This window comes from Rhinolophus ferrumequinum, chromosome 9 (assembly GCF_004115265.2).
Source record: "Rhinolophus ferrumequinum isolate MPI-CBG mRhiFer1 chromosome 9, mRhiFer1_v1.p, whole genome shotgun sequence".
In the NCBI taxonomy this organism is placed as follows: domain Eukaryota; kingdom Metazoa; phylum Chordata; class Mammalia; order Chiroptera; family Rhinolophidae; genus Rhinolophus; species Rhinolophus ferrumequinum.
Window position 1 is genome coordinate 81,017,219 of NC_046292.1, and position 21,226 is coordinate 81,038,444.

Genomic DNA, 21,226 nt, shown 5'->3' on the forward strand with positions numbered 1-21,226 from the left:
CCTGTTCCTCAAGAAGTTCAAATGAGAGGTCAGCCCACAAACGCAGAGCTATGTCAAGTGTATGCCAAGGGAAACTCAGGATGGACCTGGGATGGGTCTGTGGTGAGGGAATAAAACAAGTAAAAGGAGAATTCATATTTATTTAACCTTCTCCCCGTGTCTCCCACGTACCCTTTTTTTGTACTTTGACATCAGTAGGCTGACATTTCTATTCTCTCTTCCAGTCACTAGGCTTATCCTTCTGGAGTAACATAGTTGCTCTCTCTTTAGGATGCTATCAATTCATGTTTAACCAATATTATTTTCCTCCAAGTCCTAGAGCGTAGTTAATTCTATTAATAGAAGATGTAGTCAGAATCTTACCACAAAGGCCTATAAAACACATACACAGAAGTCAATGAATCCAACCACCCTGGCTGTTTGACTCTGTATCATGCAGCTGTCATACACCTTTGCTGGTGCCAGAATGTTCCAACTTGCTGCCAACTGGACTACAATGGGAAAGCATAATTAGATGGCTGCCTGGCTCCTATTAAATAGGATTGTGATGGGTGTTGCAAGACTCTGGACAGGACAAAGGCAGCCTGCAGTTCCCTCCTGGCCGGGGGTGGGAAGAACTGGGGATCAGAGGCCCTTCGGGCTGTGGCCCAGGCCAACTTGCCAAGACTGCACGCAGCTCTCCCTCAGAGTGGTTCTAGTCTGCCCCGAGGCGGCCCTGGTTTTCCTGAGACAGGGCATTTTGGCATCACTGCTGGCCTGTCACAGGAAACCACAGGTCTCCCAGGCTCTACAGCTGGGGTTGCTGGAAACAGAAATGGCAGTCCATCCAGACTCTAAAATGTGAGTGCAGGGAGCTTTTGTGCTGTCATTAAAATACATAAAAACATATAATGTTTACCATGTTTATCCCCACATAAAGGATTCCTACTCAAAATTTCCGCTTTGTGTTAATTAGGCCTAGCGAGGTTTACCCCAGGGTGTGGGACAAAATGGTATTATTTTCTAAGTACAGCATGACAGGAGAAAGGTTGTTAAGCGTGGAATGCCTTGTTTACGTTTCTGGATATAAATCATGATCTGGATTTTACTAATAGCCTGTCAAGGGCAGAATCTGCAGTGAACAGAAAGCTAAGTGTTAGCTCTGAAGGTCAGGGACTATTTTTCATGCCTGAATCCCATGGGACTTTTGACACAAGCTGTCCAACTGAAAAAGGCACAGTGCCCATATGCTGAGGGAAGGAGTGAGGAGGGGACTGACTTCTGTTGGGAGAAGCTCAGGTGGTGTGTGGACTGACTAACCAATGGCCACTGGGACTCTCCACGAGAGTGTGGGCTTGTGCTCCTGGCCGTGTGGGCCTCGGCAGATGTACCTTTAGCTCGTGACTGGTTGGAGCCACTGGGGCATGTGAACCCCAGGTCCTTCCTCAGAGGCTGAGGAAATGATCTTTGTGGCCAAAGTTGGTTTTCTGGGTATGATGGAGGGATTGGTAACATTATGTTTCAATCTGTGGCAGCACTAACAGCATTTGCAACCAAATACTCAACAAGAGAGTAACTAATTCAAATCCAAATGCAACCTGACCCAAGTGCATTTCTTCCTTCCTTCTTTCCTTCCTTCCTTCCTCACTTCTTCCTATCCATCTATCCATTTAGTTAGCTAGCAGTTTTTTGGAAGGGGAAGAGAGACATTTACTAAAAGACAAAACATGTAAGTTTTAAGTTAGTCTTAATTTGGCTGAAGAAAACGACTGGTTTGCTGCTACTAGTATCAGCTGCTGTGCTTTATTTTTCTTTCTAATACATTAAAATTAAACAGAACTGTATTGAGGAAATCCTCAGACTGAGGGTACATAACTGAAAAGCAGCCGCCATCGCTGGCATCTGGTCTGGGTGTGATAAAGACCCCAGAGGAAAAGAACTTGCCCAGAGCCAGGAGGTGGTATGGACTCCCTACCTGCTAGCAGGCTCATATCTCTGTCAACAAAAAGAGATGCGAACGCTTCTTCCAGTCTCTGCCTTATAAACAGTGATTCCTTCACCCAAGTTCATTATTTCTAATTCCCCAGTCCAGTCTCTGGGGATGGAAATGCTGAAAATACAAGGCAGTGTTCCTGGGAGGAGGAAGGAGAGGAAACCAGGACTAGGAAGAGGCATTCATCTTGTGTTGGAGACGTGCAGAAACTACGGGCTATTTGGGGTCCCTGTTCTTAGTGTTATCAACCCCAGTACAGTTGGGTGTGGAGGGAACCTCCTTGCTTGCCCCCCTGCAAAATTATGCGGTTAGTCAAGATTTTTTTCTACAAAATTGTATACTCATTTTAAAGACATGAGAATTAGATGAATGTTTAAGTATTTTCCTATTACTAGTTTTTACCACAAACCCTAAAGTTTAGGAGAATGTTCCGGTCCCAGCAATCAACTCCAATGAACTTTATGAAAATTGGATTTAAAACATTTTCTGAATGTCTAGACATTTCTGTATGAGAAATGAGCCTCACTTTGATGCCATAGTCATTTCAAGGTCACACTTAGAACCAGCTAATGCGTCTCCTCCATCTTCCTCACAACTCAGTCTCAGGACAAAGGGTGCCTGGCATCCAAAGACTGGGTGGTCGTAAGGATGTAAAGAACCAGACTGCGACCGGGGTGAGGGCATCTGGATGAAGTGAGATCACTTAGCTCTTGTTCTAGTCCCCACCAGGGGGATGCTGGCCTGTCATCAGTCTTTCAGGCACTTGTTGATCCTACTCTTTTTCATTAGAATGGCATTTGGCTTGTCACCAGGTATTGGGGATGCTCAAAGGGGGAGAAAGTGTTGAGGAACATAAGTCATCACTTTAATAACTGGTATGATATTTTAGGATCTCTGAATTTCTTCCTTTGCATAATATTTCTAGGGAGAAAAATCCATTAATAAGCCTTTCAAAAATTAATTTGAATGGGTCTCTTAACTGTCTCTAAGAGTCGAGAATCTTTCTCTCAAGATGATCACCGTAGGAGGCTGATTAAAAACACTCTAGTCAGACAGAATATCATATTATATCTTATGTGTCATCAATTAATTAAACTTGTCAACATCATCCAAGAATAGCCTCAATTCAGAGTTTATTATGAAAGAAGCTGCTCATGGACAATTAAATCCATCTGTGTCTACATTGCATTGCGAAGCCATCTATTTCTGGGGGTAAAGATATAGAAGAATTTTAGCTTTATGGCTTTTATTTAAGTGCTTTTCAAACATCTTCAATGAATTTATCAGTACCTGTGGCATTTTCCTAATTCAGTAATCCAAATTGGATTTAGCATAATAAAATCAAATAGTATTTAGTTAACAGGCAAGCACTAGTTATCAGGGGAGGGAAGGAAAATCCATGCTTTCCCAAGGTCACAGCAAATAACTGAGTTATATATCAAATTATATTTGATTTTGACAATGACTTTCCAATTGCTCAATGGGGTTATTGTGCATTTTTATAGATAAAATATTCACTGTCATTAAAAACATAATGCACCTGACATCAAGCTGCTTGGGTGCAGGTGTGTGTCACAAAATCTAGCAACACAGTGTCTCCAGCCAAAAGGACAGAGGGTCATGAAGCTGAGCTGACCACGGTCCCCTGGAAAGGTCCTGTAGAGTCAAGAGAGCTGCCAGCTCTGACCGAAGAGATGTGGAACGATTACGTGGCTTTCAATGGGCCAGGCAGCTGCGAGGTCCCTGAGGTCAGCCGAGGCCACCGGAGCGGAGGGCGGCCCACCCTCTCCCGTCCCAGCTCTTGGTGGAGAACCTGCTTACCTTTCGCGTTAGCCTCCTCTTGATCTCTCTTTTCTCCTCTTGTTCCTCTTGTTCATTCCGAGCTGAAAGAAACATTGAAGATGCTTTTGACTTTTGTAAACAGTGTCACACACAGGTGCATCCTCTGAACCTTTGAGGTTCCAGGCCCAGCACCTCAAAATTTAAAAAGGGGAAGAGAGAGCTTCTGTCCCCTACCCTGGCCATGCTTCTGCCTATGGGGGTGCTTTCCAAACTGCCTGCATTGTTTCAAGTTGGTGGTGAGCAGGTTGACCTTCGTAGTTTTTTTTTTTTTTTTTCTTTATGTCACAAGGGGTCTTGAGTCTCCAGGAAGAATTGCTGGGGTGAGAAGTGTGGCTTACAAGACAAAGAAGTAGGTTCTAAAATGGGGTTACTGTTAGCAGTGACATGGGCATTTGGGGAGAGGTGAGGCTCCCTTCTTTGGAGAAAACTTGGGCCTCACTCAACTCTACCTCAAGCTTCACAGTGACTACAGGGGCTCATTTGTGATGTGGCCCCCATGTCTGGTGCTCTGTGGGAGTAAAACAGAAAACCGGCCCCAAGGAAGTGCCTGTCCCCTGTGCGGAAACAAAATGAGGTACAGCTAACACCAAATACAGTGCTGGCTGCATGAAGACATATTTCAAAATGCTCACCTTTTGCAAGCCCTGATTCCATTAATTCTTTGAATCTTCCAAGAAGTCCACAGAGCAAGTGTGAGGCCAGAGCGTGGGATACAATTGCCTGCATTTAGACTTTTAAGGACATTTTCAGCTTAATATGTGGGGTGACTTACTCATCAGATGATTACAGAGCCACAGGTAAGAGAGTCTGGGGTCAGAGAACTGGAGGGCAGAAAATGAGGGCTTATTTCTCCTTTCAAGCTAACTGAATGACCTTGGGTACATCAGTTTCCTTCTGGGCCTTGGAATGGAAGTGTGGTTATAAGCGGAATATTGTCCAGCTTGAAGAAAATCATGAAAGTCAACCTGTGTCAAAGACGGTCTCTGATTCTCACCCACTGACTTGAGAATGGCATCAGTGCAGGGCATCGCTTCAAGCTGATTTTGGCACAGGAGCCACTAAGAGTGCCCTGGGCACCTGCTCTCTCATTTTGAAATGACTGGTGTTAAATTATGTTTTAATAACTTAATGTATCGTATCAGTGCACACTGGAGACTCAGTTGTCTCACTATAGGACAGATCTTTAAAAAAGGGAAGCCGCTGTGCATAGAAGTGGGGTCCCACCCTGCCCCTCCTTGTCAGCAACTACAAGCACAGCCGACTCACACTGAGGACACCTCTCACTAGAAGGAACGATGGCCATTCAGAGCAGAACTCAGGCACTTGCAGGACACCCACAGGGGCATGACTTGGCTGCTGTGGGATCAGGACCTTGTCTGGGGGGAGCGCCAGAAATACCCATCCATGGCCCGCCAAGGGCCGAGGTCACCAGAGGTCGCCACTGCGCTTGCCCCACAGTGCCCCCTAAGTGCCCACACTGGAGTGCCTTCCTTTGGGTTTAAAGATCCTATCTCACTCCTAGAGTTCCCTTTAAAAATGCAATTTTGGAGGGAGATAAACACCCTCCAAACTGACCCATTAAACTAGTCAGTCATTAATACCTCAGTATGAACTAATCTATTAGAGATAAGTTTAGAGACAGCAAGACCCACAAGAAAGGAGACCCCAGACAGCTACATCTGCAGGTGGCAGAGAGGGAAGGAAAAGTCAAGTATGAATGCTGGGTACTCAGGAGGTAGCTTGAGGCACTTGGTTAAAATGTACAAACTCACAGAATATTAGGACCACGAGGGCCCAAGAGACCTCCTAGTCTACCACGCTTAGTTTGTAAATGAGGATGTGAAAGTTCAGGGGAGTTAAATGACTGGTCACACGCTACACGGCTAATTAGACAAACCGTCCAGCTCTTTTTTCTCAAGAAGACACGGCCTCCTCCCTGTCACATTTTGCTTGGGGCCGGCCCTCCACCTTATTACTGGTTACTGGCTTCAGATTCCAGTCAGGGCTTCCTCACTCTCCAGGCCCCTTTCCAAGATGCGAATGTTGGCATTCTGTGACAGAGCGTGAAACTGCCATCTCCTGTGTGCTTTTTCTGGGTCCCTCTCAAGGGCGCGACCCCAAGAATCTATGGAATCTATACCTTTAGTTCAAAGCCCAGGGTCATGTTTTCTGAGGCCAAGGGTACCAAAGGCAATCGCATTAGGCAACCAAGAAGAGAGGTCAGGAAAGGGCCATGATGTCATCACCTGCTGCCACCCTCAGAGTGTGCTGATTATGTGCTCAGATGTGCACAGTATCTCATTGGCTGCTGCTGAAAGCAGGCATTGCCTGTAGGGCTGGGCAGGGTGGGGCTGGAAGTCAGACCCAGACTCAAGCTTCACCGCGGGGCAGTGATATCTCTGTGTACTTTCTCCAGCACCCTCAGCGAGATGGTTCCTCAAATGATTTAAAGCTCAGAAAATAAGTTTTAGAACAATTTGTTCAAAGGTGTTTTCTTATTTCACTGAAAGTTTCTTGTTTTACAATCAGAATAGATTGAAAAAAAACCAAATTTAGGAAAACAAATTTTTTGTTTCACTATCAGAATAGATAGGAAGAAAGAAAGAGAGAGGGAGGGAGGGAAGGAGGGGGGGGAGAGAGAGAGAGGGAGGGGGAGAAGGAGGAGGGGAGAGAGAGAGAGAGAGAGAGAGACTTAGGAAAACAAAGTCTCAGAATGCAGGGGGAAAATAAGAATCAACGGGAAAAATAAGTTCATTTCTGAAAAGGTTTGGAATTGTGAAATGATCAAGCTGTTTGAATTTGGTCCAGTAGTTCTTTAATTTGCAGCTATTTGAACAGGACAAGAAGAAATAAAATAGAAGGGAACATGGGGACAATCTTTTAAGCTGCTTTGAATCTAAGCCCCTCAGGCTTACTCGACATAAGTAACTACCTCTAAGATTTGAGTATCTTTCTGGATGGCAAGAAAACCCCAAATGTAAGGCACTAGCCCGTAACCTCCCAGCGAGCTGGGTCAGCGAGAGGTGGGCACTGGTGCCTTCAGGAAGCCAGAGGTGAGGTGGGGATTTGACACCCTCTCTTTCCAAAACCCTTGCCTTTGCTGACAGACGCACTATTTACTGAAACCTGAACAATCCCCCAGAAGTTCTTAGCTTCTTTCAGTCTAGGAGTCAGGACGGAGGTGACAAGTACAGTCTGGCCCCGTGACTCAGTGGTACAGAGATTCCTTCAGAAGACAACAGATCCGTGTTGGACCTGTGTGTGGGGCTGAAGCGGCAGAGGAAGAAGGAAGCATGCTTACTTGGGATTTTAGAAATAAATGAACACCTTTCTCTCCTACAATGGAGAGTTTATAATAGATCAACTATCAGGTTGGGGCAAAAAGGGACCTCACACGGGTCAAGTGCGTCCTTGACCACAAAAATCGCCTGAAAAAAATTCCAATTCTGTTTTATAGCATATTAAGCTTAGAAACTTTACCGGGTACCCTTGGTTCAAAAACTATATATACACATAAATTCTTAGAGACCTAGGCAGTATGTGAGGTGCGCTCAAGCGTGAGGAAGGCCAATCCTGAAAATAACACCCCACAGGTGGGGAAGTGGCGGCTGGCCTGGCGCCGGGAGGCAGGGTGTCGGTGAGGCAAACGTCACACCAGTGGGTGCTCCGGAGGGGCTGCCCACGAACACACCTCCCGCCACACCTCCCGCAGGAAATTCAACAGCTCACCCTCAGTCAACTATTCCACGGTGACCAGGCCACGACCCCACACTGAAGACGGGTAGGAAAGTAAAGCCAACATTTTAGTTTGGTCTAAGTGGAAATACCCACCCACACAGACTGAGGTTTCTTCACATGACTGAGATGAGTGTGTGCGCGTGCGCGTGCACAGCCTAGCGTAGCATTTCTATGAAATTCTGCACAGCATGTTATTTCTCTTTTCTGGAGAGAAATTAGAAGGGGATGTGTGTGTGGGAAGAAAGGGTTGTGAATTAATCTAGAAATATTATATGTTGAGGAACGTGCTGGTGAGAGTGGTAGTAATGATCAAGCAGAATGTTAGATGTTTTATTTTTAAAATTTTAAATATTTCCCACCAAACTGAGGCATACTGATGTCTGTGAGATGTTTGGTTTCCTTTAGTATTTAATTATATTTTAGTGTATATATATATATATATATATATATATATAGAATAAAGCACCGAGTGGATTCTCTGTACATATTCAAATATCTCTGTGTCCTAAATCAAACAAGGGACTCGTTTACATTTTCTGTCCACAGCCAGAGTGACAGCAAGTTTTTCTTGAATGAGAGCATTAGGCAAGCACACCGTCGGCCAGTTGTGGGGTTCCTGAGAGATGAACACGAAGCATTTTCCCTCGGAAATGCTTTCTTATACTTCAAAGTTAGTGTTCGAAGAAAGGGAGCGGGATTTGATCAACAGCAGCCAGCTGCAATGGAAAGTCACATTTCTAGTCCCAGGGTTCATTTCAAATGGCTATTTGCCTTATTTGAGCCACCAATGTATTTGCCGTTTTTAAGCCAATTTTGATTTAAAGGTCACTCTCGCTCTCCTCAAAATCATTTAATAACAAGTTCTCTCACAATAAATTTCCAGCGTCTCTCTGACTTCACAGCCCACTGAAGGGAAGATGGATATGGCAGTCTGTGAGCTTCTGATGGGCCAAGAGGATCAGAATTTGCCCCCTAGTGGGGAGGTTGCCTTGGATGTTCTAACACATCCAAGCCTCAGCCATCAGAGACATTCTCCATCATTCCACACAGGCACAAGGGACAAACCTTGTGGCCTACGATTAAAGCATAAGTGACGTTACCACAAAACATCAGGAATTGCCATGGGCTTAGTCAATCACTTACGTTTCAAAATGTTCCTCTGCTCCAATTCCTCTGCAGTGGGCCTCTGGCTCAGCCGCCTACGGAAAAAATCCAGGAAAAGTTTTTGGACCATATCATATCCTCCTTGGGTCATTAATCTCCCCAGCCCTCGTAGATGCAGGAGACAGAGCCAGTGGCTGGAGTTCTTGTTCCATCCTGGGCTCTGAAAGACTGACTTTCACCACCAACGCCTCCTCAGTTCCTCAATTTCAAGCCCTGGAAAGGTGCCATACGTCATGTCACGCTGAGCTGACCCTCCTCCTTCCTCCCTTCAGCGGCTCCTCCCCAGCCCTGTTCCTCTGGTGCCTCCAGGCAAGTGGACTCTTCTCTTCACAGAAGTCCCTTTCTTTCCTCGTGGCCTGCTAACTTTGGGACCTTGGCCTCCGTCTTTGTCTCCCAACCCTGAGGCTAGAGCTTGCTTCTTGCCCAGTTTGTGTAGACCCAGTTAGAATACAGAGTCCTATGGCCCCGGGGAGATGCAAGAGAGCAAGTCTCGTCTGCAGAGAACAATAGCTGTTCTTCTTGTCCCCACCCATCACCACCCAGCCTTACTAGATATGGAATGACAAAGGAACAGGAACAGCACAACACTCCTGTTATCCAGTATGTAATTTAGCCCTAATAAGTGAAGCACAGCAAGGGCATGAACTTGCTATGATGCAGCAGAGGGGGTTGGGGGGTGGGGACAGACATGGGTGGGCACCGCAGAGTGACAAAAGTCGCCAGAGAATGGGAAGGGCACCAAAGAGAAGTACATGCTTGTATGCAGGTATAAAGTTCCAGGAATGGTCAACGCGAACAGGGTGGGCCTCAGCATTCACAGAGTGTTTGTATTTTTGAAGCTCTGGGAAATTCTGTAATAACTGTGCAATTATTCAGCATCCCAATTGTTCAGCATTGGGATGAGGTGTGTGTGAGATGAGAAAATTACAGAAGGAGTTTGAGACTTCTTGAAGTCCTCCACTAGGGTATATGGGGTAGAAAGGACCGTTCTTGTAGTAGCGGTTCTAGTACCTTCCCAAATATTGGCAACTAGTGTCTATAGTTGGTAAGATCTTTACATCATGGAATCTAAAGAGAGACAGGGTGAAAATATGAAGTCCATGCAGTCACCAAGTGTAAATATTTTAAATTCAAGGCTTATCATCACTTGCAGTTCTCTTTATTGCGCTGGGCCAGAAAACAATTGATTTTGTGATACCTCAATATCATCACCACACTATGCTGTAGACAGCTAGCAATGGGCTTCAACGTCAGAGAAAATTTTTGGTCAGATGCCTAAATTCTATATCGCCCCGGAAAATGCTGGAAATTGTATTCTAAAGTGTTTTAAGTTTGTAAGAACATTTCCACATTCATTATTCATTTTTTTTCCCCTCAAAAGATCCCTTTAAGGCATTATTTAGCCCCATTGATGAGGGCCAGCTGGGTATTTGGAAATTCACAATATCAGAGGTTCTAAATTTGGACTCTTGAAGTCCGTTCTACACTAGCATTCTCATACTGCAGGAGGAACCTGGAGATCAATAACTGAGCAAAGTGGTGTTATAGGTCTGGAATGCAGCCACTGACTCCACTTACAACAAGTTTCTTAGAGGCTCTGTCTCACCTTTCAATTTATGTTCCCCAGAAACCCTTGTTTCTTTTATGGGGATGCAGTTACCTTGATGGGACTATTTGGTAAAACCCAGGCATCAAATGAAGCTCGGGCTTTGGGGGCAGTATGTTTTGAACAAGCCCTCCAGATTCAAGGTGGAGCTTGCCTCTGGGAAGCTGGGCCAACGCTTTGGTCTTAAAAGCTCAGACGTGTCTGCAGAACGTTTGCCCGTTGGCTTGTGCCAAGCAGCCCATCCATTCCATTATCAGATGTGTTGCCTGGTTCTGTGCTGGCTTTTTGTTTCTGTTTTGCTTATGGGCCATGTTTGGAGGGAACAAAACAATGAGTGACTCAACTATAAGCAGAGAATATTCTGTTATTAAACAGGAAGGCTTTTAGTCAAACACACATGATTTCTAAGAAGGTCCTTTATGCTTCATTTCTCTTGAAAGGGTTTGAGAACCTCAAGGCTAATTATAGCTATAAAATGTAGTTAAGTCCTCGCAAAGGACATGTGCTATAATCGGTTGTTTTGACTTTAAAAATGAGATTCGGTAAAAAATGATATTGTGGCATTGTAATGACAAAGCACTAAACAACTCAGGAGTTGTGGGGGGGGTGGTCTGGGTTCTAGTTCTGCCTCTATTCTGAAACTACTTTCCTTGAAAAGTTTTTTTTTTGGGGGGGCTATGTTTTTTTTTTTTTCTGCAAATAATAGTAATTGAATAAGCTAATGCTGATTTAATGCTTATAATGTGCAGGTGTGGTTCTATGCATGTATGTTAATTCATTTAATATTCATAGAAGCCCTTTGAAATAGTATGTATTATCACCATTTTCATTGTACAAACGGGAAAACCGAGGCACAGAAATCGCATACCTTGCCACAGGTGACACGGCTAGCACATGACAGAGCCAGGACTTAACCCCAGGTATTCTGTCTCTATAGTCTGAATACTCTTAACCAGTGTATTAGCTTCCTATTGCTGCTGTGACAAATTAATGCAAATTTAGTGGCTTTAAACAACACAAATTTATTATCTTACAGTCCTGGTGATCAGAAGTCCCAAATGCATTTCATTGGGCTAAAATTCAGATGTTAACAGGAGTGTGTTCCTTCTAGAAGAAGGGGACAATCTGTTACCTATACTTCTTTCATCTTCCAGAGGCTGCCTGCATTCTCTGTGCCTCTTCCAAAACAGCCATGTAGCACCTTCCCGTCTCTCTCTCTGACTTTGACCATCTTGCCTCTGCTTAAAGGACTTCTGTGATTATATTGGGTCCATCCAGACAATCCAGAATAATCTCCTCATCTCAAAATCCTTCACTTAATCACAGCTGTTCTCAACCCACTCCAGCAAAAAGTCTCTTTTGCCATGAAAGGTTACACGTTGTAGGTTTGGGGATCAGGATGTGGGTGTCTTTTGGGGGGCTGCTATTCTGTCTACCATAACCATAGGACCTTACTAGTCAGAAGGTGCAAACTGACGTCTGTTGGGCTATGTTTGACTCTACAAGTTCTCCTTGGCAAGCTCTGAAGAGATCACACGGAGGATGGATTGGGGGATGCGAGAGGCCTGAGGGGGATGAGTAGAGGCCTGAGAAGGCTATTGCCCATCTGGTGGAGGGTGATGGACCTCGGGCTAGGCTATGGTGGTAGGCGTGCAAGTTCTTAGGAAGTCAAGTTGACAGACCCTAGAGACATAGTGCGTACTGACAGAGAGGGAAGAAGAAGGTATGTAGGAGATCTCTTAGGTTTCATAACTTATACAACACGATGGATAGTAGTGCCATTCAGTGAGACGGGGAACACTGGAAGGGAACCAGGGCATTTTGGGGGAGAACGAGGGAAGGTCAGATGGGAACCATGAGTTTGAGTTTGGATCTGTTCAGTTGGATGCTTTTGCAACATGCAAGTAGAGTTGTCAAGTAGGCAACTGGATAATTGAGCAGAGTGGAGAGAAGTCTAGGCCAACGTGTGACTAGTCTGCAACAGAGATAATATTTGAAGCCAAGAATAAGGAGAGAGCATAGAATGAGAAAAGGAGGGGGCTTAGGATGGAAACTTAAAGAATTCCAATATTTAATGCTCAGAGTAAGGAAAACGAACTCGCCAGGGAGTTAGAGGAGGGGCAGTGCATGGAGACAGATAAAAACTAGAAGGTCACATCATGGAAGCAAAGGAAGAAGAAGGGCATGGTCAACAAAGAGTGCTGAGTGCTACTGAAAGGTCAGATGAGGACTGAAAAAACGTCCACTGGGCTCAGCAGCAGGTAGGTTATTAGCAATCTCTCCTAGAGCTCTTTCAGAGGTTGGTGGGGACAGAAGCCAGGCTGGAGTGGGTTGAGAACAGAGGTGAGAAAATGGCCATAACAAGTATGCAGGACTTTTCCATGAAGACGGGCTTTGTAGGGGATGAGAGAGTTGGAGTTGAAGGAGGCTTTAACGAGGTTTATATTTTCAAAAGGGAGAAAACTGAACACATTTAATGCAAAGAATCCAGATTAAGTGGTGGTCGAGGTAGTGAAAAACTAACCATATAAGGAGGGAGAAAGCTCAACTGATAATGCAGGAGTCCTGAGGAGGCAGGAGGGGTTGGGATCCAAGGGACAGAGAGGCCTTACCTTTCACACGGAGAAGGGACAGCTCCTGAACGTGACAGGAGGAAGTGGGATAGAGGGCGTCACTTTCATATGCAGGTTTGTATGTTTGGGTGTTGGAATTAATAAGGGAGTTCCCAATTGATGGCTTTTACTTGCTCTTTCAAGTTGGACTATAATAAAGATGACCTATATTAGTTTAAAATATAACCTTTCCTTGAGGGATGTGTCTTTGAACAGAGCCAAATCCACAAACCAGGGGGATAAAGCTCTAGCCTCAGAATTCTAATCATCAGAATCTTTGGGGAGCACCCAGCGCAGCCCACCATATTCACCAAGGAAAGCCGCCATCTGCGTGGTTCCTTTTAAGACCTACCTTGTGCAGAAGTATTGGTTAATAGTAAGCTGAAGAGAAGAGCACAATTACTGTATTAACGAAGTGGTCAACTTTATAATCCCAAGGAGCCAAGAGCTCCAAGAATAAAAGTAGGGATGCCTTTTGAATGTATTGTATCTCTTACACCACCTTGCTAATAGATTGAAGTAATTGTATCTGATTTAGACTAACATTACATAAAAAAAAAAATTTTCCTGACTCTATATTTAGACATGACCATTTATATGGTAGGTGGCAAAGGAAAACTTTTTAGGAGTGTTTAGGAGTTAAACATTTATATAAAATGAATTATCCAAAAGTAAGCATTGAATGTACTTTTCAAGTCATTTATTTAAAAAGCTTTGCTATTACATATGTGACCCTCGTTTAGAAGATACCTCTGAGGAGCAAAATTGTTTCCATGGCTCAAATGACTTCTGCTTTACCGTGGACCACAGCTAAACGATTTCCATGTACTGTGAACTGAAAAATCACCGAGTTCCCATTTAAATGCCACCTGGCATCAATCGCTATATATGAGCCTTCTATTTTCTTTCAACATTTGAGAATAGACCTTGCTTTTTATTAGTCTTAACAACTCTCATCTATACCAGTAACCATAAACAAGCAAGCAAACTAACTTTTTTTTTGTAAAACAAATGCCCAAACAAATAGCACTTCAGTTTTGGCCTTGGACAAAGGAGAACGCTAGAGAATGTAGTGGCAAGATGCTTTAAATATATGCAGAACAGGGAGTGCAGTCTTTCCACATTAGAGTATCTCCCCAGAGAAGTGACAAAACCCTTGTACGTTTTGCTGGTCTGACTCCACGAGGCTGACAAAGATGCCTTCTGCTGCACAAAACTAATGAGCCTTCTGCAGGCTTTAGAACAAGGTCACAGCTTTCATTAGCTTTTACAGCTGCTTATTGTTTTGAGGGCCCCGATTTTAAAGTTTGGATCTCTGAAGCCATATCTGCATTTCAGGAAACAGAAAAAGCAGAATTAACTTGGGGTTTTTGCTTCTCAGCCCCAGAGGAAGGTCACTAACTGCCTTTTCAGACCGATGGAAAGAGAAATGCAAAGGTACTCAGGGAGAATGATAGAAAACAAGATCTGCTCTCTTAAGGCAGAAGGAGACAGGGGTTTTCCGTCACATGCCCTAGATGGGAAATGCAAGGGGAGGCAGGCCTGGGGACATGCATTGAACTGTGTCCCGTCTCCCTCAGAATCTTTCCTGAAGAGCTGTCAGTTCCATGAGGGCTGGAGCATTTCTGGCCTCCTTGGTCATCACTGCATCTCCAGTTCCTAGGAGACGATGGAGAACATAACAGGTGCTCATTTAGTAATTATTTAACCCACATGCTACTGGTTCTGACGCCATACAGGCTCCTTGGATAATCTCATCAACAAGCATGACTACAGTTAGCATCTAGACGCCAGGACTACAAAATCTGTACCTCCAGTCATATTTTTGAGTCTATACCATCTTTTCAACGGCTGCGTTATATTACTACAGGCTATCAGACTCAAAGCGTCCCAAATGAATGAGTCCATCTTCTTCCCCTCCTGTCCACATAGGTTTGGATCCCACCCCCAGTGAATTGCCTAGGCCAGGAAACTAGGCATCACCTTCTCTGTACTTCTACCTCAACAGCCAGTCAACCACCAACTCCAGGCCATTTCTCATTCTATCTCACTACTGCCCCCTTGGGAAAGCAGGGCACCAGCATCTCTCCTGGTTGCTGCCAGCCTGTCCTGCTCCGGCCCTACCTTACTTTAAACAGAATGGTCTTTCTGAGGGGCAACTCTAATTTTCCACTCCTTGCTTGAAAACTATGCATGCGTTCCCAGTGCCTGCAGGAGGGAGTCAAAAGACCCAATGTCCTATAAGATTCTTCAAGATTTGGCTGCTTGCCAAGAATTTCCCCTCTCCTGCCCTTTAGACATAAAACTCTCCTCTTAGTTCCTTTCAGATTTGCACACTCTTCCTTATATCTAAATATTCTTTCCCTTCCTCTTTGTCTGGCTAACAGATGATAATCCCCATTGCAGCTTAAACCTTAACTGTCAGTTCCTCTGTTCACTAACCTTTTGGTTAAGGTGCCTCTACAGAGAGCGACAGTCATCCTGCATCCCCTGTATCTGGTGGTACTTGTTATACTGCCTGTAGTTGTCCATCTCGTCCACTGCACCCCAAGGCTGATGCTCTGGTGGCCATGTGTGCCCCATTCAGCACCAGGGCTGCTTCACAGGCATATACCTGGGCAGTTGTACAGGCTCCTGCTTAGAAGGGCCCCTCGTTTGGGGTTTAATGCTCTGTTGGCATTTTGGAGTTTTCAATAGCTTTTGAACAAGGAACCCCTCGTTTGCTCACCACGGCATCTGCAGGGCTTGGCACAGAGTCTGGCAACTGGAGATAGTGTTTGTGAAGTAATTAAGTGAATGCAGTCCCATGACTACCCCTGGTCTTTAACCTTTCCCTCTCTTCTAGTTCTTTCCCTAGGGCAAACAAAGGTGTTCTTCGTTAAAAATAAGACAAAACGAAACGTCACCATCCTCTTCACCCCACCTCCTGCCACAACATATCCCCCTGTCCTGCCTGCTCTGGGCTGCCAGACCTCTCACTCAAAAAGGCCCATCGCAATTCGGCTTCTGTCCACACCGCTCTATCGCACCGGTTCTCAGCTGGGAATAATTTTGCCACTTTCCACCCCTACGTACATTCGGCAACATCTGGAGACAGTTTTGGTTGTCACGATTGTAGAGGATGCCACTGGCATCTAGTGGGTTGGAGGCCAGTGATTCTGCTAAGCATCCTACAGTTCACAGGACAGTCCCCACAACAGAGAAGCATCGGCCCAACGCGGCAAGTGTTGAGGCTGAGACAGCTTGCTGTACTGAATCAGTTCTTGTCAAGGTCATTGATGACTTAATTGCTAGATCCAGTGGCCTCCGTAGAGTCCTCATTTTACTTGACCTTTCTCTATCACATGACGCCTTTGACTCAGGGCCACTTCTTGAACCTTTTTCTCCTCTAGGTTTTCAGAGGTCTCACATCCTTTGCTACCTCTTTAGTTCCTGCTCACCAGGAGGAGTCATGTACGATGAGAGCGCCAGCTGCCCTTTCCTTCAGGGTGGCTTCAAGGACAGAACTATGCATGTCAGTGACTAGTGTGGATCCCCCCTGTTTCACAGGTGAGATGTAGGATGAGCTGGCGTTCCTCGATAAGCCTCAGCCTTTTCATGTTGGGGCAGTGGGGCAAAGGGAATCTTCTAATGACCAGTCTCTGTCAGATTTCCTAGAATTTGGCTGCGGAGAAGGGGCAAAAGAGGAGGAGCGGAAGGAAGGCCATTGATTGATTGTTTCACTCCGCTGCCAACAGCCTTCAGGAGCTCGATATTGCCCTAAAGCTAACGTTCATTTTGCGACATGAACGGACCTAGAAGGTATCATGCTAAGTGAAATAAGCCAGACAGAGAAAGACAAGGACAAAAAGGATTTCACTTTTCTGTGGAATCTAAAGAACAAAATAAATGAACAACACAGAAACAGACTAGATATCAAACTGATGGCTGCCAGAGAGGGAAGGGGGTTGGGGGGCTGAGTGAAAAAGGGGAAGGGATTAAGACGTACAAATTGGCGGTTGTAAAGTACAGCACAGGGAAGATAGTCAATAATATTGTAATAACTATAGACGGTGCCAGGTGGGTACTAGACTTTTTGGGGGGATCACTTTGTAAATTATATAATGTCTAACCACTATGCGGTACACCTAAAACTAATAAAAAATAATACTGAATGTCAACTATAATTGAAAAATAAAAAATAAATTTGAAAAAAGAATAAAGTTTAAACTCCACCCTTAAAGACTCCACCTGTGTAATGTGGACGCCATACTTTCACCTTCACTCCCTTGTTATTCACCTTGAGATAACCTGGTCACACACCCGTGTTTCAGGGAAGCTGAGATGCCTCCTCTGGTTCTACCAGATGTGACTGGAGCTCTGTCTGCTGTGTTTCCCCACCTCGATCAGGACCTCATCCATTATACTGATAACACCCATTTACACAACGAGCTTCTCAATTAGACTGCCAATGCCTCAAAGGCGCAAATTATGGCTTACTTATCTTTGTGTTTCTAGACTTAGTATAGCACCTGACACATAGGAAGGGCTCGATGGATTTTTGATGATTAAATAACATAATAATCCTGTAACTCAGGAGTTGTGTCCCTGGGTTTGACCAGAACTCTTGCGTAAAGGTGTCCCTGACACCGGAGAGGTTCCTCTGGGAAGGTTGAAGAGCAGTTTTGCTTTTATACCTCAATTCTATGCCCGTCTACCTTTTCTCTCTGTAAACTAGGCAGCACAACTCTTAAAATTGTGGATCCATGCACCTAACTCTTTCCAAGAATTTCAGTCAATAATCTTCAATTTTTTCACTCATCATCATTCTCTTCAAGCTCTCAAAAATAGCCTGGCTACAGCATAGAAAACAGCACAGAGAGGGGAAATGGACTTGGATCAGAGCCCTGTCTCTTGGCCTGCCTCCACCATGAATCAGAAGGTCGCTCTGGTACATGACATGGCTTTACGGCTCGGCGCCCGAGTGCTGCTGTATGACAAATGTCCATAAAAACAGTCTAACTTGCCTGCTGCCTAAGAGTGTTGAGAGGACTGAATGAGAATCAGATGTGAAAGTCCCTTTTAAAAATAAGTATAAAACAGGAAATATTATTGTTGATAACTTGAAAAAAGTCTCTTACCTCAAATAGAAAAATAGGTTACTCTTAAAGAGAGCAATGTTTTTGGATTTATTTACTGGAGCTGTAGCCCCAATGTGAGGCCCCATGGTATAAAAAGATAAAATAATTGTAACAAGGTATAGTAAGATTATAAGATAAGGATTGTGAGGTAATGACTAGGAAAAGCATTGACGTGAAGCTGGTCGTGTTGAGTTGAAATCAGTTCGGGAGGAACAATGGGACTGTGTGTGGCTGGGCACAAAACAATTCAAAAAATAAACCAACACTACAACTGAAAGGCTACATAGTGAATACTTTCAGTGTTATTAGGATTATCAGATGTAAACCCAGTATTAGCAATCAGGAAGACTGCACTTTGAAAGAGTATCTGAGTTGTTATAGTAGAAATCAAGATAGCTAATGAAGTTAACCAAAGAACATACTCATTTCAATAAGGCCATCTTTAATGAAGAATCAATCAAAACAAATACTAAAAAATGTGATGTCAAAAGATAAGGAATGTGGGAATTTAGAAAATGTCCACTATTCTACCACTTTAACTGATAATTTGATCACCTTTAGCTTAATCTGTGTGAGGCTGTCCGACTATCCATCCATCCATCCATCCATCCATCTATCCATCCATCCATCCCATACTAGACATTCGTCTAGGCTTTCAGAGCTAAGTAGAAGAACTAACTATATTAGCAAGAATAACTTTATCATAGGGATGATATGATAAAGTTCTGCCATCAAATGTATACCATGTTTGATCTTTTGCCATTAGCCTCTCCCCAAAACATGAAAACTAAAATTTAGCCTTTGCTTTCTTTCCTTCTTTCTTTTTTAAATCTTCCAATAGATAGCTCTACTGGGTTTCTATTGTAAAAGTTAACATTCTCCCTAGGAGCACAAAGCATTTTTAATAACCTTCCATCAGTCTTCAACAAGTTTAATACGATCCGGTAAGAGGTCAAAAGACTGAGATTGAGGCAGAGGTAATGCATCAGTCCTGTGATGTGTGAAATGGAGCCTTTCCGTTGTGATCACAAAATACGGTGAAGGCTGCTGCCGAGTGCCATCCAACAGAAAGGCAGGGATCTTCCATATGGGAAGTGGCACATAGAACCTTAGTAACAGTGTGTGACAAGTTTAAACTTGTTCGGTGCAGTCAGTCGGGTGTGAGCTACGGTTGAGAGAAGGTGTGTTTTAAAGTGTGCTGTAAATCATCCTCCATCATGACAATGCTCTGTGTCACACATCACTTCTGGTATATGGCAATTTCTGTCAAATAAAAATATTAGGGTGTGTCCTCATCCACCTTATTCACAGGGTCTGGCACTGTGCCACTTCTGGCTCTTCCCCAAAGTCAAAATGACCATGAAAGGTAAACGTTTTGAATTGATTCAGGACATCGAAGCAGCTAAGCGCAACTAAAGACACTCACGAAAGGAGACTTCTAGAACTGCTTCAGAAAGTGGCAAGAACAATGGATAAGTGTGTTCGAAGTGAGGGGGAGTATTTTGAGGGGGATTACTGGCAATATGTCTTTTATTGTAATAAATTAAAAAAAAAAATTTAAACATTCACCGTATTTTTTGATCATACCTCGTATGCTTGGGCAGACCGTCTTTTCTTAACTTGAGCCTTACTTAGGTATCCCTGTACTTCCTGTCCTTACTTCTTTAAGAATATTGCTTCTGATGAACATAGATCTCTGGGGCAAGGACAAAGAGTGATTCCAAGCAGGAGAGGAAGCTCTGGGGGTCACTGCTGAGTAGCTGTCAAGGACAACATAATAGGTTGACGTGCACAGCCCAAACAACACAAAAATGGCATAGAAGGTATGTTTAATTTATTCATCCAGTCATTCATTCACAAAACATGACAGTTCCAGATTTCCCCAGTGCCTCCTCTTTGTTGCGCCTCAACAAACAACGTATACAGTCCTTGATTACTTTCCAAAGAAAGGCAAGGGATGAAAAGTAGGAAACAGGCCCCAGGGTGCTTCCTCTCCTGCCGGCTCTGACTGTGTGATACCTAGACTACTCCAGAAGTTGCAGAATATGTGTAGCTCGTTCTTTCTTAATGTTTACTCCCAAAGGGCCAATTTCTCACCCTGGTGCCATCGGGCACTTCCCAAGAACAGGGCAGAGGGTAGAAGGTGAAGCAGAAGCTGGGAGACAGCTGGCAGGAATCTCCAGTCTCCTTCCCCCCCCCCCTTCATTCAATGTGGCTGCAGCTAAGTTCCTCCAGCTGTCTCCTAGGGCCTCTTCTGAGCTCCTATTTATGGAAAAAATAACAGCTCAAGTTCCGATGAGATGCCCTGCTGTTTAGAAACCTGGAAACACAAAAACCCCAAAGAGTCTCAAATGCATGAGTGGACGGGTTTGGGTCACATTCTTTGGCAAAGTTTTCTGTAGTTCTCCTTTATTAAAAGTCTCATTTCCCTACAGTCTCCTGATCCATCACACCACAATTTTAAATGTAAAGCTTCATTTAAAACCAATAGCCCTGGAACCCAAAGGAGTGGTGTAGTGTAGTTATTCTCATTAAACTTTAAGTGCTTTCCCATGCCTGATAATCTTCACAAAATATATTTTTCTATATATGTATGTAACAGAAAGAAAAAACCACCCATACCGTTTTTTTTTTAAACTTCTCTTAGCAGCATTATGGATTTTAGGAATGTCTAACTAGTCTGGATTTGCATTTTTGCATTCTTTGAAAATCTTTTCCTTAATTCTAAAAGGATCGGCAAAGATGGAGTTCTAATCATGGAAAGTGCTTATTTGTCCAGGAAAGGATCTATTCACATGGGAAAGGGAAAGAGGAAAAAAAAAGGGAAAATGGATAATGATATGGATGCTTCCAATAAACTCTACGTTGATTACATAGGAAACAAATATAAACAACTTGTCACTAATTCCTTACCTAAGAAGGCTCCGTTACTGGGTCTTATCTACCCAATGCATTGGGAGATTCTTACAAGAAGACACTGTCTCCCATCAAATATGTTCCCCAAAAAGGAGCACGAATTTATAGCAGAAATCTACCACAGGACTGTTAGCTCCCAGCCTGGTGAATAGTACTCCAAATCCTCATCCCTCCCTTGTTTTTTGTTTTATCTCCTCACATTCTGGTTACAAAAGAGACACAGCACACACATACATACCACACATGCACACGCACA

The 21,226-nt window shown here is 44.0% G+C and overlaps 1 protein-coding gene across 7 annotated transcripts in view; it reads right to left on the reverse strand.

Moving 5' to 3' along the window:
* The window catches only part of PHACTR1 (phosphatase and actin regulator 1), a 502,857-nt gene that overhangs the window by 4,630 nt on the left and 477,001 nt on the right, over positions 1-21,226 (reverse strand). For all 7 annotated transcript variants that reach the window (XM_033114676.1, XM_033114677.1, XM_033114674.1 and 4 more), the window contains 2 exons: positions 8,696-8,751; positions 3,794-3,855 (listed from right to left, as the gene is read on the reverse strand). In XM_033114676.1, coding sequence (XP_032970567.1) covers positions 3,794-3,855; positions 8,696-8,751 — 118 coding nt within the window. The remainder of the gene's footprint in view (positions 1-3,793; positions 3,856-8,695; positions 8,752-21,226) is intronic.